The following is a 24,035-nucleotide window of genomic DNA, read 5'->3' as shown; positions in this document are numbered from 1 at the left end:
TTAATGATCGTTGGGGGTTTTGAATTAATTAAAGGAAGAGAAAGCGAGAAAAGCAAAGCTTTGATCAACACCCCCCCCCACCCCGCCCCGGGCTCGGGGGGTCTCGTTCCACGCTCGGCTCCCTGGGATTTCTCCTTTCCCAATTCGTTTTTTTTCCCTTAAATAACCTCGGCTCAGCTCCTCGCCCACCCCTCACCCTCCCCCCGCCCCCCGAGGGGGGGTTTGGGGAGGTTTTAGGGGGGTTTGCGGTCATTAACCCCATTGAGCAGGTGGGGAAACTGAGGCACGGGGGACTGGGGGGTCCCTGAGCCCCCAAACAGAGGCGGGGGGGGAGGTTGAGGAGGTTTTGGGGTGGGGTTTAGGGCGGGGGGGCTGCACCCCCGGGCCCGTCCCTGCCGTGCCCCAGCAGCCCCAGCTCCCGACTGCTTTCGCTTTCCCCCGGCGGGCCTGGGGCACGCCCCCCAAAATATTCACCCCCAGAGTCCCCCCCCAACACTGAGACCCCCCCAAAATCAGCTGGAGAAACCCCCCCGGTGAGGCTGGGTGGGGGGAGGACCCCAAACCCCCCCGTTGTGCCCTACAAAGTGAAGAGGGGTTGGGGGATCCCCTTCTCCAGCCTGGCTGGGCACCCCCCGTTCCTCCCTGCACCCCCAAAATCCTGCCCTGGCACAAGGGCCGTGGTCACCCCCACCCTGGGGACCCCCGGGACCCCCCCCAATTCCCAGCTGGCAGCACCAGAAGCTGGCACAGCTCCCAGGGGAGCAGGGAGCCCATCCCGGGCTCTGCAGGGCACCCCAAAACACCGGGAAAAAACGAACCGGGACCCCCCAAAGTGGCACCACGGGAGCCTGGAGTCAGGGACCACCGAATGGGACCCCCCAAAATGTCCCAGAAGGAGCCTGGAATTAGGGATGGCACCACGGAACCTCCAAAAGTGCCACTGCAGGAACCTGGAATTCGGGATGGCACCGAGCTGGCGTCACCCCCCGAGCCCCTGCATCGTTCACAGCACAAAATCTGCAAAATATTTCCCAATTTTGAGCCCAATTTGGATTTTTCCAGCTTCGCCCGGCTCCTGCTCACCCCAAATACTGAACACCCCTAAATATTTTTCACCCCCCAAATATTTTCCGGCTGGATTTAGGTCCTTGGATTCCACATCCATCCCGTTCCGGGGCTGCCTCGTGCCGGGATAATTCCGGTGTCTCCCGCTTCCACTGGAGGCAGCTGCTGGACAGCGTGGCCAGCACATCCCTGGGAGAGCCACGGGCACATCCCAGAGCTCCTGGAGGCAGCGCTCCCGGCTGGAATTCCAGCTCCAAAGGGATTAAAAGGGCACAACCGAGGAGAGAAACCGCCTGGAAATGTAAAGTGCCGTTTATTTATTATTCTTTTTTTTTTCCCCCCCCACCCATGATGAAAATATCGAGTTTAAAATAAAAAAATTAATTGCACCACCAAACTGCTCCATCCACGCTCTCCTCTTTCTCCTCCTCCTCCTCTCCTTTTCCTCCTCTTCCTCCTCCAAAACCCAGCACCAAAATCTATGGAAAATAGCCCGAAACTTGAGGAACCTTCCCTGCTTCCCACATCAAATAAGAGGCAAAATCCATCCCATTGAGCACCCCACGGCTCCAGGGTGGCTTGGCCGGGCGTGAGCTGAGCCAGCAAGCACAGACCCCTCAAATCTGGGGTGTTCCCCCCAAAAAAACTGGGGTGTCCCCCCTTTGGGGACGTGTTTGCCCTGCGGCTTGGCCCCAGGCAGGGCAGTGCCTTTGTCCTGTGCTGGAAAACAGGAAAGGAAAAGGGATGAGGGATTTGGGGTTAGCCCAGCCCTGGCAGTTAATTTTTGGGGTTGCCATGGTGGGAGCCAGGGCAGGCAGGGGGATGGCAGCTGCCAGCCTGACTGGGGGAAAAACAGCCAAAAAAAAATAAGGAAAACACCAAAAAATTCCCACCAAACTTCCCAAATCCTCGCTCAGGGGGGCTCAGGGGTTGCCAAGCCCAGGCAGGGGGAGGAGGGGAATGATTCACCCCAAAATCCCCGTGGTGGGAAGGGAGGGGGTCACAGGGTCCTGGATGGGACAATCCAGGGACAGCGTGGGCTCGGCATGAGGCGGCTCAGGGGGGCTCAGCCCCGGCCAGGGGGCTCCAGCAGGGAATCCTGGAGCTCTGCCACGTCCACAATGGCTGAGGCCACCCCTGGGATGGGCTGGAGGCAGCCAGAGGGGGAAATCGGCAGCCTGGAGGGTTCCCTGTGCCCCGATGGATCAGGAGAGGGATCCCGATCCCGCCGGGAACTGCCGGGCTCTGCCCCCGCCTCTCCAGGGAAGGAAAATCCACTCTCCCCTCACCTGGACACGGAAAAGCAGGAGCCATCCCCATCCCACCCCCATCCCATCCCAATCCCAATCCCATCCCATCCCATCCCATCCCCATCCCGTCCCTGAACATCCAGCGTGGGACAAGGCCAGGCTTTAAAAGATCCGTTTAAAAAGCAGCCCAGGCAAAGCTGCTCTGCCCCAGCCGTGTCCCCGGGCAGGGCTTCTCCACTCCTGATCCCACTGATTCTCCATCCCAGAGAGAAAACCCGGCAGCAGGTGAAGCATCAGCTGCCCATCCCTCATCCCCCATACCTCGCACCCCCCGTTACCTTCTTGTTTAACCCGAGTGAACGCATCCCAAAAAAACCCCAAAAACAAACAACAAACCGAAAAAACCCCAACGAAACCCAAAATAAAGAAAAATCAACATAAGCAGCACCACAATTCCCAAATGTCAGGAGCTCCAGAGCTGGAGCAGAGGCCTGGAACATCCCCGTATCCGAAGGGACCGACCCCGCCGGGCATTCCCGAGGATGGAGACGCTGCCAGGGCCCGGAGCTTTGGGGCCGGAGCTTTGGCGCTGGGGCTGGGAGGAGGAGGAGGAGGAGGAGGGAGGGGCAGTTCTGGGAGGAGGAGGAGGGAGGAGGACGGGGAGCGGTGGCAGAGGCAGCAGTGCCAGCCGGGCTCACATGGCAGCTCGGGTGGGAGTGCTGGGCTGGTTCAGCCGCAGCGTCCGGCACAGCCAGCCCGCAAAATCCACCTCCTCCACCTCGGAGCGCTTGATGAACGTGTGGCTCTGCAAGCACAGGGAAAACACGGTCAGCAGCAGCCCCGAGGAGCATCCCACCTCCCAAAAAGCCAGCCCTGTGCTCCAGGATATGCCCTGGAGAGAGAGGATTTGGCCAAACATTTGCTCCTTGCAGCCCTCCCACCATCGCAGGAATTCCTTCCCAATCTCCCATCCATCCCTGCCCTGTGGCACTGGAGCCATTCCCTGGCTCCTGTCCCTCCATCCCTTGTCCCTCTCCAGCTCTCCTGGAGCTCCTCAGGCCCTGAAGGGGCTCTGAGCTCTCCCTGGATCCTTCTCCTCTCCAGGGGAACATTCCCAGCTCTCCCAGCCCGGCTCCAGAGGGGCTCCAGCCCTGGAGCAGCTCCAGAGCCTCCTCTGGCCTGGCTCCAGCAGCTCCAGCTCCTCCTGATGTTGGAGCAGAGCTGGAGGCAGCTCTGCAGGTGAGGCCTCACCTGAACACCTGGACAGGGCAGGATCCCCTCCTTTCCCTGCTGCCCAGGGCTCAGCTGATCTCTGGGATGAGAGCACAGCTCGGGTCCAGCCCTCAGGGCCACCCAGCTGAGGAGCCAGGTCTGTCCCAGCAGAGCCTGGACTGGCTCCAGCCGAGATCCATCACTGGATCAAGGGGTCCATCCCTCCCCTCTGCCCCATCTGCCTCACCCTGGGAATTCCCAGCCTTCGGAGGGATGGGCAGCAGCTGGTGCCACCCCAGTGCAGGAGAAAAATCCCCTCCCCACTCACCATCAGCATCTTCAGATCTGCTCGTTCTGCTGGGTTTTTAATTAAGCTGAAATGAGAAGGAGAGAGCGAAGCCAACGTGAGATTCCTTGTGGGAACGTGGGGATCAGGCTGGAGCAGCTCCAGCTTCACCCAAAGCCCCCCAGGATCCTGGGAGAGGCCCCAGCGCTGCCAGCTCAGCTCCCAGGGAGAGCTGCAGGATCCATCTCCTGCAGGCTGCGGGGACAAACTGTGCCCTGCAGATGGAGAAAAGGCACCGAGGCTTGGCAGGAATTGGGCATTTCTGGAATATCCAATCTCTGCTTTACTGGGAGCTCTGGCAGCACCTTCAGGTGTCCCTGTGCCCAGGGGGTGACTCAGCCCCGGGATCTGCTCCACCACCCCCCTCGCCAGGCTCAGATTTAGGAGGAGCTGGGATCCTGCTCTGCAGCCCCACAAATAAACTGCTTTTATCCCAAGCCTTCCTCAGGCAGGAGCTCCCAGCACCAGGTGGGATCAGGCAGGGAGAGAGAGAGATCAGGCAGAACACAGAGGGTGCAGCTGCAGAGCTGTCAGGGAGCACGTCCAGGCCTCCACCTTCAGCCAGGAGATGAAATCCTCACCATTTATTTACAAACTCCTGGAAATCTTGCGTGAAGACTCCACTTGGCAGCTTGGGAGGCGGCTGTGGAGAGAGGGAAAGGGGTTCCTGCACCTCTGCTGTGTTACTGTGCCAAAAACCAGCATCAGCTGCAGTGTCAGGGCGCTGTGCTCTACAGCCACTCTCATCCTCCTCATCCTCGCTGCTTTTCCAGCCAGGAAAATCCTTCCCTGCCAATCCTTGCCCTGCTGCTCCTGGGGGACCCCACACTGAGCCCCAGGCAAAGCTGGGAAATCACCAAGCATCCCAATCCTAAACCCAACCTCAGAAATCCCAGCTCTGGCCATGCCAGAGTGAAACAATCCCAAAAAGAGAATTTTCCATCACCCTGGAAAGGGAAGCTGCCCTTTCCACTTGCAAGTTGGGTAGGACAAGGGGGATGGCCTTAAGCTGGAGGAGGGAAGGTTTTGATGGGATTTTGGGAAGAAATTCCTCCCTGTGAGGCTGGGGAGGCCCTGGAATGGAATTCCCAGAGGAGCTGTGGCTGCCCCTGGATCCCGGGAAGTGCCCAAGGCCAGGCTGGAGCCCCAGGGACAGGTCCCTGCTCGTGGCAGGGGTGGCACTGGATGAGCTTTAAGATCCTTCCAGCCCAAACCATCCTGGGATTCCCTGAGTGAGCAAACATTCCTGATCCCACCCTGACTCAGCAGAGCAGGCACATCCCTGTGGAACCTCCGGGAATCCTGGCAGAGCCCTGGGAAAAGCAACACCCACCTCGTTAACGATGTAATCCAGCAGCTCAAAGATGGCCATGGCAGGCCTGGTGTCCATCCCGTGGCCTGGGGGGTGACACAAACCACACAAACGGTGCTGAGAGGCTGCTCAGGGCTCAGTTTGGGGTGAAAAACACGACTTTGGGGAGAGTTCTGCTGGGAGAGGCTGAGGCAACTCCCAGGGGAATTGAGTCATGGTTCAAGAGAAATGGAGTTCATTCCCAAATTGGATTTCCTTCGCCAGACCTCCAGTCCAGATTTATTTCCCAGCTTGGAATGTTTGGACAGCACCAGACCATCTACTCTGGCTGGCTGGCAGCGCTTCCAGAGCCTTCTGCTCGCAAGGAAACGGCTCCAGCAGAGGCTCCCTGGAATCCTGGTGCTGGTTGGTGCTTCCTTGAGAGCTCCCAGCAAAGCTCTTCCCAAAAAGAGCCCGCCAGGAACCTGCTGGCAAAGCCTGAGGAGCTGTGACAGTGTCCCTCAAACCGCCCTGCCCACGGGAGCCCCGCTCCCGCCGTGCCCACAGCACGGGGGGCTCAGCCCCTCGGTGGGGCACGGGAGGCTCGAAGGAGCCCCTGGAATCTCCAGCAGATCCCAAATCCACGCCGAGGGCGCCCTCCCCGCGCTCCCGCCGGATCTCCACAAACCTGTGGCGGATTTCCCTGCGAGCATTCCCAGCACAGGCTCGTGCGGAGCGGCTCTCCCACCCCAACCCCGCTCATCCCCCATGGAAGCGTTGCTGCCGATGCAAACCACAGCCCCTACCACTGACGGGGCGTCCTGGGGGCCTGGCCCGCGGCGAGATGCTGGGGGACTCTCCCTCCGCCCCGTCCACCACAGGACGGCCAAAAATTGCTTCCAGTTCCTTGGAGTCTGGCGGGGGGATTGGGTACCTTCCGATCGACAGCTCCACTAGGGACAGCCCCATGCTCCAGATGTCCGACTGCACCGAGTAGTGCGTGCCCTGCAGGCGCTCGGGCTGCGGGGAGAGCACACGGAGGCACTGGGAACGGGGTAAGGGCACTGGGAACGGGGTAAGGGCACTGGGAATGGGGATAATGGCACTGGGAATGGGATAACAGCACTGGGAATGGGGATAATGGCACTGGGAATGGGATAATGGCACTGGGAATGGGATAATGGCACTGGGAATGGGATAACAGTACTGGGAACGGGGATAATGGCACTGGGAATGGGGATAATGGCACTGGGAACGGGGTAAGGGCACTGGGAATGGGGTAAGTGCACTGGGAATGGGGATAACGGCACTGGGAATGGGGATAATGGCACTGGGAATGGGGTAAGGGCACTGGGAACGGGATAACAGTACTGGGAACGGGGATAATGGCACTGGGAACGGGGATAATGGCACTGGGAACGGGGGTAACGGCACTGGGAACGGGGTAACGGCACTGGGAATAGGATAATGGCACTGGGAACGGGGATAACGGCACTGGGAACGGGGATAACGGCACTGGGAATGGGATAACAGTACTGGGAACGGGGTAAGGGCACTGGGAATGGGGATAATGGCACTGGGAACGGGGTAAGGGCACTGGGAATGGGGATAATGGCACTGGGAACGGGGATAATGGCACTGGGAACGGGGATAACGACACTGGGAACGGGATAATGGCACTGGGAACGGGGTAAGGGCACTGGGAACGGGGTAAGGGCACTGGGAACGGGGTAAGGGCACTGGGAACGGGGATAATGGCACTGGGAATGGGGATAATGGCACTGGGAATGGGATAATGGCACTGGGAATGGGATAATGGCACTGGGAATGGGATAACAGTACTGGGAACGGGGTAAGGGCACTGGGAATGGGATAATGGCACTGGGAATGGGATAATGGCACTGGGAACGGGGATAATGGCACTGGGAACGGGGATAATGGCACTGGGAACGGGGTAAGGGCACTGGGAACGGGGTAAGGGCACTGGGAACGGGGATAACGGCACTGGGAATGGGGTAATGGCACTGGGAACGGGGTAAGGGCACTGGGAATGGGGATAATGGCACTGGGAATGGGATAACAGTACTGGGAATGGGGAAAATGGCACTGGGAACGGGGTAACGACACTGGGAATGGGATAATGGCACTGGGAATGGGGATAATGGCACTGGGAATGGGATAATGGCACTGGGAATGGGATAATGGCACTGGGAACGGGATAACAGTACTGGGAACAGGGATAATGGCACTGGGAATGGGATAATGGCACTGGGAATGGGATAATGGCACTGGGAATGGGATAATGGCACTGGGAATGGGATAATGGCACTGGGAATGGGGATAATGGCACTGGGAATGGGATAATGGCACTGGGAATGGGGACATGGCACTGGGAATGGGATAATGGCACTGGGAGTGGGAATGGGGATAACGGCGCTCCCAGCCACTTGTGTTTGGGAGTCTGGAACACCCAGCAGGAATATCTATTTCCCTGTGTGCTGAAATCTAAGGAACTCTCCTTATCCATAGAAATGTTTTTTCCTGCTCACTGCTGTTAACACCCAAGAGGAATCAGAGGAGCAGAAAATCCACTCGAGGTTATGGCCATTGAAAGAAAAAATTAGAAATAAATCAATCCATGCAAGTCATCCCCACTGGCAGCTCTGAGGGAGCCTGGAGCCAGGGCCTGGGAGCAGAGGGGACAGGACTTTTAAATAGCCCCTGTCTAACTATAACTGCACTGGAATAACCATTCCCAAAATACAGGAGCAGCTCAGACCTCAGGATCCTTCCCTGGGAGGGTGGGGAAAGCCCTGGCACAGGTTCCCAGAGAAGCTGCCCCTGGATCCCTGGCAGTGCCCAAGGCCAGGTTGGACACCGGGGCTTGGAGCAGCCTGGAACAGTGGGAGGTGAAGCAGAGGGGGATGGAGACAGCTGAGACAAACCCAAATCACCCAAAAACCCTGCCTGGAAGGAACTTACAGACATGTAGGACCGAGTTCCCACAAAGGAGTTGGCCATGGAGTCAATGAGCTGCCCGCTGACCCCGAAATCACAGAGCTTGATCTCCCCTCGGGAATTCACCAGGATGTTGGAGGGTTTCACATCTGGGAAGGGCGAGAGAGGGGAGTGTGAAGGTGGCTCTGGGTCACACCTGGCAGCCCAGGCTGGGGTTTCCAGGGCCCTGCTCTCACCTCTGTGCATGATTTGGTGCTTCTCCCGCAGGTAGGCCAGGCCTCGCAGAACCTGGGAGGAATCCAAAGGCTGGCTGAGAGCAGAGCTGAGGGAAGAGCTTTGCCCTCAGCTCAAGGGGAGCTGCCCTGTGGTGTCCACATCCCTCAGGGTTTGCAATTTGTCCCAAATTCCGTCACAGATTTTGGGTGAACCACCCAATAAAGCTTCTCCCAAACCTCCTGGAGGTGAAGCCAACATTATCCAGAGGGGCTGGAGGTGGGGAAAAGGGTTGGGAATATTTCCCCTCTGCTCTGGCCTCTCAGCCCAGGAAAGTGCAGGATTGGGAAACACAAAAGGCTTCCCAGGGCAGCCCAGGCTTTATTCCCAATCCCAAACCCCCCTGGAAGCCTGAGCAGCCCCATCACTCACCGCTATACTGACTTTGCCCAGGATTTCCTCAGGAATTCTTTTGGCTTCTTTCAACACTTGATCCAAAGAGCCTCCATCCTGAAATAAATGGGAATGACCAACACAGCAATTCCCAGCAGGAAACCAAAGCAGCTGGATGTAGAGGGGAGCAGGTGGGTGAACAGCATTGGGCACACTCCTTTTCCAGCCAAAAAAAGGGAGATCTGATGATCTGAGCTCGAGTTTATCACTGAAAACTGGTTTTCTAACAGCTCTGCTTCTTGCTGTTGTTTCCTCCCATCAGTGGAAATGCCAAGATGATTTGGAGGAGAAATAACATCGTTCTCCACCAGAAACAACAGAATATGTTCACTGAGCCTCTCAGCAGGCTCTGCAGAGCAGTGGCTTGGCAACATTTCCGTTTGGCCAAGCCCCAAACCTCTGCTTCCGCTTCCCAAAAGTCGCTGTCTCCCTCATTCCGAGGCCTGAGCAGGAATGTGTGGCTCCCACCAGGAGCAGAGTGGCCAGAGCAGGGAGCTGGCAGGGAGAGGGGATTTGGGAGGCTGCAGGGAGGGCCCTCACCATGTGCTCCATGCAGATGGAGATCTCCCCGTCGCTGTAGAAGGCTCCGTAGAAGCCCACGATGTAGGGGGAGTTGCACTCGTGCAGCACCTGCAGCTCCCGGATGATCTGGTTCCTGATGGCTGGTTTGATTTCCAGATGGATCAGCTGCCAAGAGAGAGCACGGGCAAGGTGTGAGTCCTGCAGGGTGAGAGAGCTGAGGGGGAAGGAACATCGTCTGGGGATCTTCTGGGAAGAAAGGAGATCCTCAGGAGAGGCACAGCCCTGCAGAGGAATCTTTGCCATTTGCACACTAATATAATAAAGTGCCAGGACACAGGGAATGGCTTCCCACTGGCAAAGGGCAGGGTTAGCTGGGATATTGGGAATAAACCCTGGGAGGGAATGAGGCCCTGGCACAGGTGCCCAGAGCAGCTGGGGCTGTCCCTGGATCCCTGGCAGCGCCCAAGGCCGGGCTGGACGGGGTTTGGAGCAGCCTGGGACAGGGGAAGGTGTCCCTGCCATGGCTGGGGTGGCACTGGGTGGGATTTGAGGCCTCTCCAACCCCATCCAGTGTGGGATTCCATGCTGAGGGCAGAGCTCTGTGCTGCCTCAGCCACGGAAGGCGCCGGGATTGCACCGGACACGGGCGGAAAGACGAGTCAGAAGTTTGATCTCAGCCCCTCTGAGTCAGCAGCCAGCAACATTTTCACAAGCTCTGGAGGTGGTGTAAGAAGGTGCTCCGAGATCAAGGAAACCACAGAAAAGGAAAAGCCCCTGTGAGGATTCTGCACAAGAACGAGCAGCGGCTTCTGGGGCTCCACGTGGGGTCAGAGCAGAGTGGGGAGGGGAACACCCTGCGCTGGTGAAAGCTGGCCCTGCCATGGAACTGGATGAGCTGTAAGGCCCCTTCCAAGCCAAACCATTCCACAATTCCACGGATCCCAAGAGCAGGAGGGAGGAGAGACTCTGGGGAGGCCGAGCAGTGGTTGTGCTGCTCCTGCCAAGCACAGCCTCTCCCAGCAGGCAGAAGCAGCTCCTGATTTTCTACTCCGTGGCACCACAGTAGATGTTCCCAATGGAGCCAAGCCTGAGAGGAACCTCTGTCCCTGCTTGGAATGACCTTGGGATGTGTTAAATGGGACTGAGGGATGTGTGTGCCAAACCCATCCTTCCCACTGCCACTTCCAGCCCTCCTCAGCCACAACCTGCAATCCCCTGGAGATCCAATTCCAACTGGGAAAAAAATAAACTCTCGTTTTCCAGAGCCCAGGGATCTGTCACTGGCAGTGCAGCCTCTCCCAAAGGAGCCAGCTCCATGTAGAACCCATCTGGGAGCAGCCAGGACTCTGCTCCTGACCCAGGTGAGGTGGTGAAGGTGCAAATGCAGAGAATCCAACCAAATCCAGCCCTCCCAGAGCCAGGGAGAGCCCCAGATGCTCCCCAGCATTCCCAGTCCCTCGTTACCTTCCGTGCCATAATGAGCCCTGAGGGTTTGTGCTGCACTTTGGTGACCACCCCGCCATTGCCAGCGCCCAGCTCCGAGATCCTCTCAAAGTCATCGTCCTTCAGCTCCCCCACTTTGGCTTTCTGAGTCAGGAAAGCTTCCAGGCGCTTCTTCTGCTGCTCATCCAGCTCCAGCTCCTCCAGCTTCTTCTGCAGGTCCACCAGGTTAGCCCTGGACAGGGGAGGAGGAGGTGGGAGATGCTCAGCACCAGGGAAAGGAGGGGTTTGTTTTTAGGAAAGTGGAGGGAAATGATGGAAGAGCATCCCCTGCCATGTCCCGAGGCCCTGACCACGGGATCAGCTGGACAGGGAGGCCGGGAGAAGTCCCTGCCCAGCACACACAGCCCCTCTGGAGAGGAGCTCTGGAGCAGTCAGGTGTTTTGGGAGAGCCAAGGAACAGGAAAAATCCTTTGGCCCTTAAAGAGGCAGCACCAGACGCCGCTCCCTGTCCCGGGGAGCCGAGCTTGGCTCCGGCTGTGTAACACGAGAAGGGTTTTCCATGGGGTCCAGCAGCTCCGTTACACCCCCCACCCCAAATCCTGAGCACAAAGGGGGTCTGTGCTCCCCCAGCACCTGCTGCCGAGCCCCCACCGCCTGTGCCAGCCCCAGCTGCTCCGTCCCAGTTGCTGCCACCCCTTTGTCCCCCCTCACCCACACCCAGGGGGAGGTGAGGGAGGGTCTCACCCCATCCCTTCCACCCGGCACCGCCACGTACCCCCCTCCCCCACCACCTCCCACCCCACACACCCCACCTGCCGAGCCCCCTCTGCTGCCCCAGGGCCCCCCCAGACCCCGGGTTCCCATCCCAGCTCCAGCCTGGCTCTCCAGGCCCGGTTCCCTCCCTCCCTGCGCCCCCCGGCCTCAGCTGCCCCTGCAAACCGGGGGGCCAGAGCAGCCTCCCCCATCCCATCCCATCCCATCCCATCCCATCCCATCCCATCCCATCCCATCCCATCCCATCCCATCCCATCCCATCCCATCCCATCCCATCCCATCCCCACCTGCCCCCAGCCCTTCCCAACCTCACCCTCCTGTCCGCCTCTGCCTCTCTGCCCCCTTTCCTGCCCCACACACCCGGGCCGGGCCCATCCAGCCCCCCAGGCCTGTCCCGATTCCCCCAGGTCCCCCCCTCAGCCCTTCCCAGGCCTCCCCAGACCTGTCCCGGCTCCTCCAGGCCTTCCCCGGCCCTCCCCACGCCCCGTGCCCGCCGTGCCCCGGCTCCCCCAGGCCCGGTGCCCGCTCTGTCCCGGCCTCCCCGGTCTGCCCAGGCCCGGTGTCCCCCTGAGGCCCGGTGTCCCCCCCGGGCCCCGCGTCCCCCCCAGGCCCAGCCCCGCTGCCGGGGCGGTCCCGGCCGGGCCTGACTCACTCTGCGGAGCCGTCGGGGCTGGGCCCCTCGGCGGCGCTGGGGGCGATGTTGAGGGCGGGCAGCACCGGCTTCCTCTTGGCCGGCATGGCCGGGCCGGGCCGCGCCTGCGGGGCCGGGGGGGCGCGGCCGGGCGCGGGGGCGCGCGGGGGCGGGGCCGGGGCGGGGCCAGCGCCGGCCAATCGGGGGCGGGGCCGGGCCTGGGGGCGGGGCCGGGGCCGGTACCGGGGAGGGGGCCGGAACCGGGGCGGGGTCCACGGGCGGGGCCACGGTCAGGACTGTGGAGGCGGGACCGGAGGCTCCGTGGGGCGGGACCGGAGGCTCCGTGGGGCGGGACCGGAGGCTCCGTGGGGCGGGACCGGAGGCTCCGTGGGGCGGGACCGGAGGCTCCGTGGGGCGGGAGCAGAACGCCCGGGGGGCGGGGCCTCATACGGAATAAGGGGTGGGGCCCGGGAAGAGCGCGTGGCGGGGCGGAGTCTCGCGAGATCTCGCTGAGGGGGAGCAGGCGGTGGGCCTGTGGTGGAGGTGCCCCCCGAGGGGCACGGGCTGTGTGGATGGAGCGTTAATTAAATTATCGCTAATTAGTGACGCAGAAACGGGCAGCAGTCCTCCAGCCGCAGTCTGCTCTGTTCATCCCGTCCCGTGCCTGATCCCATGCCCAGGACCCCCGAGGCTCATTATGAGGGGCCCCGAGCGGCCCCGGGTGGCGGCACCGGGCGGGCGCCCTTTGCCCGGTCCCGGCGGGGCCATAAAGCAGGGAGCAGCCGCCGTCTGCTCGGGCAGAGGCCGTGGGGCGGCCGATAAGGGGCCGTGGCCTTGTCCCCGCGCCACGCCTGGGGCACACGGAGCCTTAGTCAGCGGAGTCCCCTCCCTGTGCCCGGCATCCCGAGGATCCGGGGGTCCCGGCCACCTGCTGCGGTGGGACTCGCTGAGGGCTGCTGGTGTTGTGCTGCCGCCCCTCAGTGCAGGGGATGAGGCTTTGGCACAGCCACACCCGTGTGCGGCCCGAGACAGCCTGAGGGACTCGTGGAATAACCCCAGGATGGTGTGGGTTGGGATGGATTTTAAATACATCCCACTCCATGGCAGGGACACCTTCCACTGTGCTCTGAACCCTGTCCAGCCTGGCCTTGGGCACTGCCAGGGATCCAGGGGCAGCCACAGCTGCTCTGGGCACCTGTGCCAGGGCCTCACCTCCCTCACAGGGAACAATTCCTTCCCTCCATCCTTCCCTCCATCCATCCATCCATCCATCCATCCATCCATCCATCCATCCATCCATCCATCCATCCATCCGTCCGTCCATCCATCCATCCATCCATCCATCCATCATCCATCCATCCTTCCATCCATCCATCCATCCATCCATCCATCCATCCATCCATCCATCCATCCATCCATCCATCCATCCCTGCCCTCTGGCAGTAGGAAGCCATTCCCTGTGTCCTGTCCGTGCATCCCTCGTCAATGGTCTCTCTCCCACAGGCCACCAAGGCTTTTTTGGATAAGCCATCAGTGGTAGAGTCCAAGCCAACGTCCCCGGATATCGCCCTCAGCGCACATGGAATGTGATTAATGCTGAGATGTCTGAAAAAAGGGAAACTGTCCCCAAAAATGGGTGAAGGTTCATGGACAATTATAGCACCTGGACTTCGCCCGGCAGCCCCGGCCCCTCCTGCCCTGCTTGGCAGAGGAGCACAAAAACATTTGGCTAATGAGTTATGGGTCCAGCCCCGGGGCGGCCCTGCCATCACACCTCGACAGCCCCAATCAGGGCTGGGACATTTTGCAATCTGGGATATTATTTCTGTGCAGTTGGAGTTTAAACTTTGCCACTTGAGTCAGGAGGAGGAAGAGGAGGAGGAGGAGGGTGAAGGCCGGGCTTGTCCCCTGCGTTCCTGTGTGTGCTCAGAGAGGGTTGAGAGGACAATCCATGGCATCTCAATCAGGTATGTCCTGACTGCCACCGCTCAGCGAGATCCCATGGGGACATCAGGATTCACTGAGAGGATTGAGGGTGAAGGACAGGGTGCAATAAAGCCCCGTGTCCACCTTGGCCAGACAAATGTCAAGCAATGACAGCTGTCCCCAGCTGGCTGGGAGGACATTTGAGTCAGTTGGGTGGTGGGTTGGTGGGTCAGTCAGTCAGAGATGACTGCACAGGCTGTTGGTCAGTGGGCTGGTTGTTGGGTCAGTCCATCCATTGGTCCCTTGGCCAGCAGGCTGACCATTTGGTGTGTCTCTTGATCAGTTCATTGACTGACAGTTGGTCAGTGGGTCAGCTGGCCGGGTAGTTGGGATGCCAGTTGGCTGATTGGCCACTTGGGCTACTGGTCAGCTGGCCCAGTGGCTGTCTCTGAGTCCAGAGTCTCAATCAGTGCCCAGGGTGGCAGTGAGGGACTGAGTCCCCTCCCTGGGGTGGCCGGTGGCTGCAGTCCCTTCCCCTCCACTTGCCACCCAAAATGATTAACCAGCTCTTCCAGCACAGTCTCCTCCAGGAGGGATCCCCTGGCTGGGCTGCTCTGGGTGGAAAACCAGAGGATTTGGGAATTTCAGCTGCTGGAAGGAGAGGGGACACTGCCATACCTGGAGCCCCCACATCCTGTCCCACACCTGTAGGGCTTTTCCAGGGGGTGGCAGTGGGGGGCACGGCGGGGCCTGGGCTGGGCAATGACCCTGCCACCCCGCAGCCATGGCCTCCAGTGTGGGCAGCCTCGAGAACCTGGACCTGCTGGATCTCCTCTTCGACTGCCAGGACTGGATCCTGCGTGGGGCGGAGCTGGGGACACCGCCGGGAGCCTGGCCCCAGGACAGGGTGAGCCCCGAGCCCGGCCCGGCCCGGCCCTGCTGGGTCCCAGCCCGGGGATGCCACACGCCGGGGAATGGGTGCTCCCGGTGACGGTGCCGTGTCCCCACAGCGTGCTCCGGACAGCAAGGACCTCCTGAGCTCCATCCTGGCCTCCGGGGACTCGGTGTCAGACTCGCCCAGCTGGTCCCCAGCCACCAGTGACAGCGGGGTGTCCGAGGACCCCCCCTCTGACCAGCACGACAGCCCCCCCCGGAGCTGTGACAGGGGTCCCCGAGAGGTCCTGTACCCCTACACTGACCCCTGCCAGGCCCAGCCCCCCCCAGCGGGCTCGGGGGTCCTGCACCCCGAGGTCTCCATCGACCTGGGTGAGCCACGCTGGCAAGGGACCAGGCTGGGGACACTGGGGAGCTGAGAGCGGGGGAGGAGGAGGTGGGGGGTTGTGAGGAAATTAAGGGAGATGGGGGAAACTGGAAAGAACTGGGAGGTCTGGTGGGCTGGGGAGGAGATAGGGAGAATGTGGAGAGCTTGGGAACTGGGGTGAGCTGGGCAGACTGGTGTTGGAGGGCTAGGGCAGGACCAAAGGGACAGTTTGGGGGTTTGGGGGGACAGACTCAGGGGCAGCAAGTCACCCTGGTTCTGGGGCCATGACAGGGGGAGGGTCCTGAAGTGGGGACACTGGGGACACTGGGGACACAGCACTGCTGACAGCCCCGCTCTGCCCTCACCCAGACATGTGGCACCCCGGGTTCTTCCTGGAGGAGAGCCAGGACGTGCCCGTGGTCCCTCCTCCTGCATCCTGTGCCCTCACCGTCAAGGACCTGCTGCTCTCGGGCAGCTCTGACAACGTGAGTCCTTGTCCCTGTGTCCCCAACGCTCCCTGTCCCCAGCCTTGTCCTTTCCTGGACCCTCATCATCCATCCCCATTCCCAATCCTATCCCTCCCCATCCCCACACATGTTCCCTTTCCCTTCCTGGTCCTTGTCTATGACCCCTGTCCCTTCCTGGCCCAAGGCACCTTCACCACGGTCCCAGGGACCCAGAGGTGTCACCACTCCATGTTCCCACAGCAGCCACAGGCTCCTGGCTCCCTGCTCCAGCCGAGCCAGGGCCCCTTCCAGGAGCTGGTGCTGACGGAGGACGAGAAGAAGCTGCTGGTGAAGGAGGGGGTGACCCTGCCCACGCAGCTGCCCCTCACCAAGGTGGGTGCAGGACACCTGGGAAGGGTGTGGAGTGGGGGTCCCAGGCCTGCTGGCCCTGACCCCGCTGTGTCTCCCCCAGTACGAGGAGCGGGTGCTGAAGAAGATCCGGAGGAAGATCCGGAACAAGCAGTCGGCTCAGGAGAGCCGCAAGAAGAAGAAGGAATACATTGATGGGCTGGAGAGCAGGTAGAGAGCCCAGCCCCTCCCCTGGGCACGGTGACACACAGACCCTGGGGTGGCACCCTGGGCACTGCTCCTTGCCAGCCCTCCCACCCCGCTCTCCCTGCCCCAGGATGTCGGCGTGCACGGCCCAGAACCAGGAGCTGCAGAGGAAAGTCCTGCACCTGGAGAAGCAGAACTCGTAGGTGTTCCCAGGGTGGGATGGGGACAAGGTGAGGTGGGAAGTGTTGGGATGGGGGCTCATGGGCTCTCCCTGCTCCCAGATCCCTCCTGGAGCAGCTGAAGAAGCTCCAGGCCATGGTGGTTCAGTCGAGCAACAAGGCAGCACAGACAGGAACCTGCCTGGCGGTGAGTGGGGCCTCCACACCTGGGAGCCCTGGAGATGGGCTGGGAGGGAGGGAGGGATGGATGGATGGATGATGGATGGATGGATGGATGGATGGATGGATGGATGGATGGATGATGGATGGATGGATGGATGGATGGATGGATGGATGGAGTCTCTCCCCTGCTGTGCTCAGTGATGTCCCCTCTGTCCCCAGGTCCTGCTGCTCTCCTTCACCCTCATTGTCTTCCCCTCCATCAGCCCCTTCACTCCCAGCAAGACTGAGGCAAACGGCGACTTCAGACCTGTGCGAGGTGAGGGCTGGGCTGGGCTGGGCTGGGCTGGGCTGGGCTGGGCTGGGCTGAGCTGTTCTGAGCTGAGCCAGAGCTGGACAGCCCCTCAGGGACCAGGCCCTGACCCTCTGCGGGCTCAGTTTTCTCCAGGTCCCTGCACAACGCCGCCGCCTCCCGCGTGGTTCACACCCAGCCCCAGGCCGCGGAGGAGAAGCTCCCGGAGCCGCTGTGGTCGGAGGAGGCGGCCGAGACCCTGCACGAGGCGTTCCAGGGCACATTCCCGACACCGCGGGACAAAGGCTCCCTCCGGAACGACACGCGGGCATCGGCCCCCGAGGGGCTGAGCCCTGAGGACCACGGGGAAGCTGTGCCAGGGGATGGCACCGTGCCACAGCCGGGGCTGCCATCCCTGGCATGGTCCAAGCCCAGGCACGGCCGGCCCGCGGTGCTGGAGCCGGCGGAGGAGCTTTAGGCAGAGCAGGGAGCACGGGGGTGCTGTGGGGTGCCAGCACCTCATCCCCTACAGGACAAGCCCTCGGGGGACCCCTCCAGGATCTGCCTCCGGATGCTGGCCCTGCTTGGCTTTGCTTGGATTCTGTGGACTGGGAAGAAGAGACCTGATCCCACTGGCTTTACTGGGAGGGAAGGGGCTGCTCCTGCCCCCCAGCACAGTGGGAGTTGTGGAAGGGACATGGGGTCAGTCAGGATGGAGCTGAAGAAGCAGGAGGGGCCCTGGTCTGGTTGGCTGCTGATGGTGCAACTGGTTGGTTTTGTTCTTGGTTTTGTTTTGGTCTTTGTTTTTGTAATTTTATTTTCATCTCTAAATATAAGATATTTTGGAAAAAATCCACTGGCTGTAGTTTAAGAGGGGGTGATCCATGAGGTTTCAAGGAGCCCTGGGGCAGGGGGACCTCAAGCTGCCAGGAGAGCAGGGGGACACAGCCATGCCCAACCTGGAGCTTGTGGAGAGTCAGGGCAGCCTCCCACAGCTCCCATCCCTGAGTCCAGCTGGGATCCAGTGCCCTTCCATGACCAAGTGACGTGGAATTAGAGTCACCTTCCACTGTCCCAAGCTGCTCCAAGCCCTGTCCAGCCTGGCCTTGAACATTCCAGGGATCCAGAGGCAGCCACAGCAGCTCTGGGAATTCCATTCCACGGCCTCACCACCCTCACAGGGAGCAATTTCCCTGTGCAAGGCCCTCTCCAGGCCCATGGCTGCAGCTGCTCCACGAGCCACAATTCAAGTGTGTTTAATACTGACATAAAAAAAGGGACAATATTTAAGGGTATAAAAAAAAGTTGGTAGGAAAAGCAGCCCAGGTGAGACAGGGACAGTCCAGGTCAGGTGAGGAGAGGCTCCACCTTCATCTTCTTCACCGGTGTCGGCCCCGTGTCCGGGCTGGGACACTCCAGCTTGAGCCCGTTCCCGGGACACGGCGCTCCGGTGCCGTTGTGCTGGGACAGCGGCTCCTCCTTCAGCCGCCCCTGCAGCTGCTCGGCCTTGGCCAGCTCGGCGCTCTCCACCACCACCGGCCCCGTCCACTCGGGCACCTCCAGCCCCAGGTGCTTCATCAGCTTGGTCATCACCTCGTCCACGTAGCCGTGGATGCGCAGGTCGGCCTGGCGGTCCTGGACAGCGGGGACACGGCTCAGGGGACAGACGGCCCCTCCCAGGGACAGCGGGATGTCCCCGGTGGGCCACTGCCAGTGGGACATGAGGTGACCCCGGGGCTCTGCCGGGGCGTGGGCTGGAGCCTGGGGACAGGGACACAGGCACAGAGCCAGGGACAGAGCGTGACAGGCACGAGGGAGCTCTGGTGACACCCCAGGGACCCCCAGCTCTGGGTATTAAAGACTTTGGACACTTGGGCACCAACATCTGAGCAGGAACCGAGCAGGAACCGAGCAGGAACCGAGCAGGAACCGAGCATGCCCTACACACAGACTCCGTGTGTGTGGTCATTCCATCGGGCTGTAAACCCTGAGAGGACACAGCAGGCTCCAGGCTGAGCTTTTACTCTGCTCCTAAGACTTGCTTGGATAAGGTTGGACAGGGCTTGGAGCAGCCTGGGGTAGTGGAAAGTGTCCCTGCCCATGGGAGAGGGAACGGGATGAGCTTTAAGGTCCCTTCCAACCCAGCCCTTTCCACAATTCTAATATTTACCTGCAATCTCTGCGTGTTCAGCAGGAGTTGCAGGTTTAAACCCTCCAACACAGGACTCCCAGCCTGTTTGCCTGCTAAGAGAGGCCACCTGGGAGGGGACAACGTGCAGGGACAAACTCGGGATGGGCCTGGAACAGGGGACAGGAGGGGAAAGGAGCAGTGTGGAGCTGCAGGACGCTCACTCACGTGTTTGGTTGCTTGGAGGTTGACAATGACCAACTTCCCTCCTCTCTTCTTGGTGATCAAGGGGAGGTTCCCGCTGGGTTTGATCTGCAGAGAGGTCCCCAGGGTGACGGAGAGATCGGCTTTCCTGCAGGGAGGAGGAGAAATCCAGAATCAGGGCATGGATGGGAGGGAAGGGACCGTTCCCCTCCTGTGTCAGGAGGGTGTCAGTACCTGCAGGCTTCATCTGCCAGTGTCAGGTCACGGTCAGGCAGGGAATCTTCCCAATCCAGAATAGTGTCTCGTAACTTCCCTCTGGAAAACACACACAGGGACCATGGTTTTCCCTGGAAAAGGCAGGAGCTGCCTCGGCAGAGGGGACAACGACCAGAGCCTGTCCCACCCTTCTTGTCCCTGCACTGTGAAGGGACCGAGAGCACCCAGACAGATCCTCCTGCAGCCTGGGCTGCTTCTCCCGAACCCGAGGGGCTGTGGGCTCATCCCCCTGTCCCACATGCCAGGAGGGATCCCTACCTGCAGGCCCGCAGCCCCCGGGCCTTGGTGACGCTGCAGAGGCGGCCCGTGGGCTTGAGCCCCATGCTGCCCACGACGGCGTCGCGCACGTACTGCCTGCAGAGACACAGAGCTGCTCAGGGCCGGGCTCAGGGAGGGGCTGGAGTGCCCCCCACCCCAGCCTGGGATGGAAATCCCAGCCCAGCTTCCCCTGGGATGGAAATCCCAGCCCAGCCCCTCCCCAGGGCTCACGTACTTCCCGCATTTCACGCACTCTTCCACAAACATGTTCCCGTGGAGCTCGGCCAGCTTGTCCCTGCGGGAGAAAGGCACAGGTGAGCTGGGAAGGGTGGGGAGCCCTGGGAGAACCCTACCTCCTCCCCAGGAACCTCAAGGGCTTCCCTGCATTCCAGCTCTGCCAAGTGATGGGTTCATCCCCCAACAGGTACTGAGGGAGGGACAGCAGGTCCTGGCCTTTTAATTTCAGTGTTTCCATCTGCAGCACTGATTGCAGCTCCTGATCCACTCAAATCTCTTCTCCTGGGAGTATCCAGATCTTTGCTTTTCCAGCACCCAACCTTCCTGTCTGTCCCTGTGCTGTTTCAGCCCTCTGACACCTGTTTTTCCTAAAATTCCCCTCAGGCTCAGAGCAGAAGCCAGAGGAAAACACAGCCATGCTCTCCCTATCTTCCTCAGAGCCCCACGCCGACTGGGAACTTCCTCCAGGCTGTGTGAGACAGGACTGACTTGATTTCCCCCAGTTTGGCCCCAGTTCAGCTTGCTCAAGCACAGGCTTCGTTTGGGATGCAGAGCTGGGCTGAGCTGGAACAGGAGCCAGTGGCTCTGGGCTGTGGAAGCACCATGGAATTCTGTCATCATTCCCTACTGCTCTTCCCATGGCTGTTTAGGTTAAACAGACAAACACAGGGCTGGGAGCAGGACCCAGGACCTGGGGTTTGTAATGTCAGGAAATGCCTGGAGGCAGCTCTGGATGAAGGTGTTTGTGACAGGCACCTTCTCCTGGTGCCCCTCAGCCACATCCTGACTCATGGAATCACAGAATGGATGGGGTTGGAAAAGATCTTAAAAGATCTGGGACACCTCCCATGTCCCAGGCTGCTCCAAGCTCCATTCCACCCCTGGCCCTGCACAGGACACCACAACAATCCCACCTTGTGCCTGAGAGTGTCGTCCAAGGCCTGTCCCTGTTTCCATCCTTGTTTCCAGGGATGGGCCATCCCATTTTTCTCTGGGAAATCCATGCCAGGGCCTCCTTTCCCTCAGCATGAAACACCAGAGGTAGCAGTGTCACACTGGGCATCTTTCAAGCCTGTCCTCGGCAGGGGGAACGAGATGGGCTTTAAGGTCCCTCCCAACCCAAACCATTCTGGGATTCCATGATTCCATAATCCATTTTTGCACAAACAGCACCTGGAAGAATTTCCAGAGAGCAACAGCCAAGGCTGATTTCACTCCACGACCCTCTGGATCAGAACCAGAACCTCCCTCCTCTAAAATTCCAGCTGCTTTATCCCCTCCCAGCTTCTACTCCCCGTATCAGACAGGGCAGAGATTCCTTGGGAATCAAACCCTCTGTGTGGGGCTGGGAAAGTACCGTGGGAATCCTGACCGCACGTGCAGGCCGTCCACGTTCTGGCTGACCAGGAATTTCAGGATTCCCACTCTCTGCAGCCCCAGCAGCGCCATGTGAGTCTTGGAGGGCCTGGCGTTCTCAAAGGTGGTGTCGAATTTTGGGGAGAGCCCTTTCTCTTCCATAGTCCAGACACCATTGGGACCTCTGGAAAGAGCAGGAAGGGAGAGCTCAGGCTCCAGGTGCCCCATCCATGGGAGCAGAGCTCATGGATCAGCAGGGTTCTGGGGCAAACACAGCACACGTGGGGATTCTGTGGGAACAGCTGAGGATCCGGGATGGACAGCAGGGATGGGGCAGGTCTGGGTTAAAATCAGAGCTTTCCACAAAGGAAGATGGACACGATGGAGGTGCCACCCTGCCAGCCCTGGGACTCACCTGAAGTCAGGGATCCCTGAGGCCGTGCTGATCCCTGCTCCTGTGTGAAACACCACATTGGAGGAGCTCCGGATCAGGTCTGCCAGCTCCTGCACCTTCCGCTCCAGCTCCTCCGGAGGGTCGAAAATCTGGGAACAGACAAAAACCAGTGCGGGCATGGATTATATAGGGAATTAATCCTTCCCTGTGAGGGTGGGGAGGCCCTGGAATTCCCAGAGCAGCTGTGGCTGCCCCTGGATCCCTGGAATGCCCAAGGCCAGGCTGGACGGAGCTTGGAGCAGCCTGGGACAGGGGAAGGTGTCCCTGCCATGGCAAGGGTGGGACTGGATGACCCCTCAGGTCCCTTCAACCCAAACCATTCTGGGATTCCATGATTCTAGAGCCCCAGTAGGCCACAATTCTTCCTTTTTCATGAAGGATTTTGCATTCTTTAACGACCAAAACATTTAATGGGAGAGACTCCGCGTTGTCTGGAGCATCTCCACGCAGGGACAGGGCTGGGAACAGCCAACACCAACAGGGAATTTGTTGCTCTGACAGGCAGCTGGCCCAGGCTGGGCTCCAGGAGCGACCCAGGGCCACCCCACGTGTGCTCAGCTCCAGCTGTCACCAGCAGTGCCACCGGCTCTGGGGACAGGGCAGGGCCGAGGGACAGCGAGGGACGTGGGAACCGTGGAGGTGGGGACACGACCCGCTGGTTTGGGCACAGATTTAATTCCTGAGATGCTTCTCCAGCCCATTCTCCTGGGGACAGGGACAAGGACAGGACCCTGTGTGTCCCCTCAGCATCCCCCTGGATCAGGCCAGGCTCCTGAGTGTCCCTGTCGCTGCCCTCAAAGCCCGTTTTAAACTTCCCGGGAACTGCTGGGGCTCAGGGGGGCACGGACGGAGCCAAGGGGGGAGAAGAAGGGAGCTGGGGCTGGGGTCACGGAAAGGGCCATGGAGGGGGCACAAGGAGGGAGCTGGGGGTGGGCTGGGGAGGACACGAGAGGGACGAGGGAGCCATGGGGTACCTGGGGACAGACACCCGGGGAAGGGGGACAAGGAGGGAGCCGCGGGCTCTGCTGGGGACACACAAAGGGCTCGGTCCCTCCCCGGTGCGGGGCGCAGGCCGCGGTTGCCATGGGAACGCGCCGGGCCGCGGCAGGGCCCGCGGGAGGCCCGGGCGGGCCCAGGCTCCCCGGGGCGGGCGGGGGTTCCCCCGGCGGTGCCGCGCTCACCTCGGGGAGGCCGCACTTGCCCTTGTCCGAGTACGGGGACAGCCCGGCCGCGTAATTCACCGCCATCGGCGCGGCCGCGGCGCGGCCGGAAGAGCCGGGCGGGGCCGGGGCCGCGGGACACGCCCCGGGGCCGCCGCCGCCATCTTGGAGCCGGGCAAGGCGGGGCTGCCCTCAGCTCGTCCCGGCACCGCCCCGGCACCGGCCGGGAACGGCACTGCCCTGAGTGTGCCCGGACACTGCCCTGACACTGCCCTGAGTGTGCCCGGACACTGCCCTGAGTGTGCCCTTACACTGCCCTGAGTGTGCCCGGACACTGCCCGGACACTGTCCTCAGTGTGCCCTTACACTGCCCTGAGTGTGCCCGGACACTGCCCTGAGTGTGCCCGGACACTGCCCTGAGTGTGCCCTTACACTGTCCTGAGTGTGCCCGGACACTGCCCGGACACTGTCCTCAGTGTGCCCGGACACTGCCCGGACACTGCCCTGAGTGTGCCCGGACACTGCCCTGAGTGTGCCCGGACACTGCCCGGACACTGCCCTGAGTGTGCCCGGACACTGCCCTGAGTGTGCCCTTACACTGCCCGGACACTGCCCTGAGTGTGCCCTTACACTGCCCGGACACTGTCCTCAGTGTGCCCCAAGCCTGCCCTACACTGCCCTGACACTGCTCTGAGTGGCACTGCCCTGAGTGTGCCCGGACACCGCCCGAACACTGCCCTGAGCGTGCCCAAAGCCTGCTCGACACTGCCCTGAGTCTGCCCGGACACTGCCCTGACACTGCCCTGAGTGTGCCCGGACACTGCCCGGACACTGCCCTGAGTGTGTCCCGACATTGCCCCGACATTGCCCCGACACTGCCTTTACACTGCCCCGAGTCTGCCCCGACACTATCCCGACACTGCCGTCCCCCTGTCCTGACACTGCCCCGACACTGCCGTCCCCTGTCCTGACACTGCCCCGACACT

At 60.9% G+C, this 24,035-nt stretch overlaps 3 protein-coding genes across 6 annotated transcripts; 1 reads left to right on the top strand and 2 right to left on the bottom strand.

Moving 5' to 3' along the window:
• Positions 1-1,361: 1,361 nt before the first annotated feature.
• MAP2K2 (mitogen-activated protein kinase kinase 2) lies at positions 1,362-12,321 on the bottom strand. The gene is made up of 11 exons (XM_058858385.1): positions 12,180-12,321; positions 10,775-10,985; positions 9,329-9,475; positions 8,768-8,845; positions 8,359-8,410; positions 8,147-8,271; positions 5,971-6,184; positions 5,207-5,271; positions 4,455-4,516; positions 3,856-3,901; positions 1,362-3,120 (listed from the first exon to the last, which is right to left on the bottom strand). The coding sequence occupies exons 1-11, from the start codon at positions 12,263-12,265 to the stop codon at positions 3,010-3,012; spliced, it is 1,197 nt and encodes a 398-aa protein (XP_058714368.1). The 5' UTR covers positions 12,266-12,321; the 3' UTR covers positions 1,362-3,009.
• A 1,242-nt stretch (positions 12,322-13,563) lies between these two features.
• Positions 13,564-18,076, top strand: CREB3L3 (cAMP responsive element binding protein 3 like 3). 3 transcript variants are annotated; one of them, XM_058858712.1, is made up of 10 exons: positions 13,564-14,125; positions 14,867-14,991; positions 15,095-15,350; positions 15,715-15,830; positions 16,053-16,184; positions 16,264-16,370; positions 16,477-16,545; positions 16,628-16,712; positions 16,907-17,003; positions 17,133-17,467. In XM_058858712.1, the coding sequence occupies exons 1-10, from the start codon at positions 14,110-14,112 to the stop codon at positions 17,324-17,326; spliced, it is 1,197 nt and encodes a 398-aa protein (XP_058714695.1). In that variant the 5' UTR covers positions 13,564-14,109; the 3' UTR covers positions 17,327-17,467. The 3 variants fall into 3 exon arrangements, with proteins under 3 accessions (XP_058714695.1, XP_058714694.1, XP_058714693.1); XM_058858711.1 differs by having other exon boundaries at positions 13,570-14,125; positions 16,056-16,184; positions 17,123-18,076; XM_058858710.1 differs by having other exon boundaries at positions 13,574-14,125; positions 17,123-18,076.
• Positions 18,077-18,216: 140 nt separating this feature from the next.
• On the bottom strand, positions 18,217-23,218 carry SIRT6 (sirtuin 6). 2 transcript variants are annotated; one of them, XM_058858713.1, is made up of 8 exons: positions 23,071-23,218; positions 21,851-21,978; positions 21,437-21,619; positions 20,078-20,137; positions 19,843-19,938; positions 19,543-19,623; positions 19,333-19,456; positions 18,217-18,611 (listed from the first exon to the last, which is right to left on the bottom strand). In XM_058858713.1, exons 1-8 carry the CDS (start codon positions 23,134-23,136, stop codon positions 18,324-18,326), a joined length of 1,026 nt encoding a protein of 341 aa, XP_058714696.1. In that variant the 5' UTR covers positions 23,137-23,218; the 3' UTR covers positions 18,217-18,323. The 2 variants fall into 2 exon arrangements, with proteins under 2 accessions (XP_058714696.1, XP_058714697.1); XM_058858714.1 differs by having other exon boundaries at positions 21,452-21,619.
• Between the last annotated feature and the right edge of the window lie 817 nt (positions 23,219-24,035).

This window comes from Poecile atricapillus, chromosome 28 (assembly GCF_030490865.1).
Source record: "Poecile atricapillus isolate bPoeAtr1 chromosome 28, bPoeAtr1.hap1, whole genome shotgun sequence".
NCBI lineage: Eukaryota > Metazoa > Chordata > Aves > Passeriformes > Paridae > Poecile > Poecile atricapillus.
The sequence above is the reverse complement of the archived record's forward strand: the minus strand, read 5'-3'. Positions and strand labels throughout refer to the sequence as shown.

Coding starts and splice junctions, on each gene's coding strand:
- MAP2K2 (XM_058858385.1), bottom strand. CDS start 12,265: ATGCCGGCCAAGAGGAAGCCGGTGCTGCCCGCCCTCAACATCGCCCCC. Junction 8,846..9,328: donor CCATCTGCATGGAGCACATG/GTGAGGGCCCTC, acceptor CATTTATTTCAG/GATGGAGGCTCTTTGGATCA. Junction 8,272..8,358: donor GCACCAAATCATGCACAGAG/GTGAGAGCAGGG, acceptor CGCCCTTCCCAG/ATGTGAAACCCTCCAACATC.
- CREB3L3 (XM_058858710.1), top strand. Junction 14,992..15,094: donor GAGCCTGGCCCCAGGACAGG/GTGAGCCCCGAG, acceptor GTGTCCCCACAG/CGTGCTCCGGACAGCAAGGA. Junction 15,831..16,052: donor TCTCGGGCAGCTCTGACAAC/GTGAGTCCTTGT, acceptor ATGTTCCCACAG/CAGCCACAGGCTCCTGGCTC.
- SIRT6 (XM_058858713.1), bottom strand. CDS start 23,136: ATGGCGGTGAATTACGCGGCCGGGCTGTCCCCGTACTCGGACAAGGGC. Junction 19,624..19,842: donor CGGGGGCTGCGGGCCTGCAG/GTAGGGATCCCT, acceptor TGTGTTTTCCAG/AGGGAAGTTACGAGACACTA. Junction 19,457..19,542: donor CTGGCAGATGAAGCCTGCAG/GTACTGACACCC, acceptor TCCTCCCTGCAG/GAAAGCCGATCTCTCCGTCA.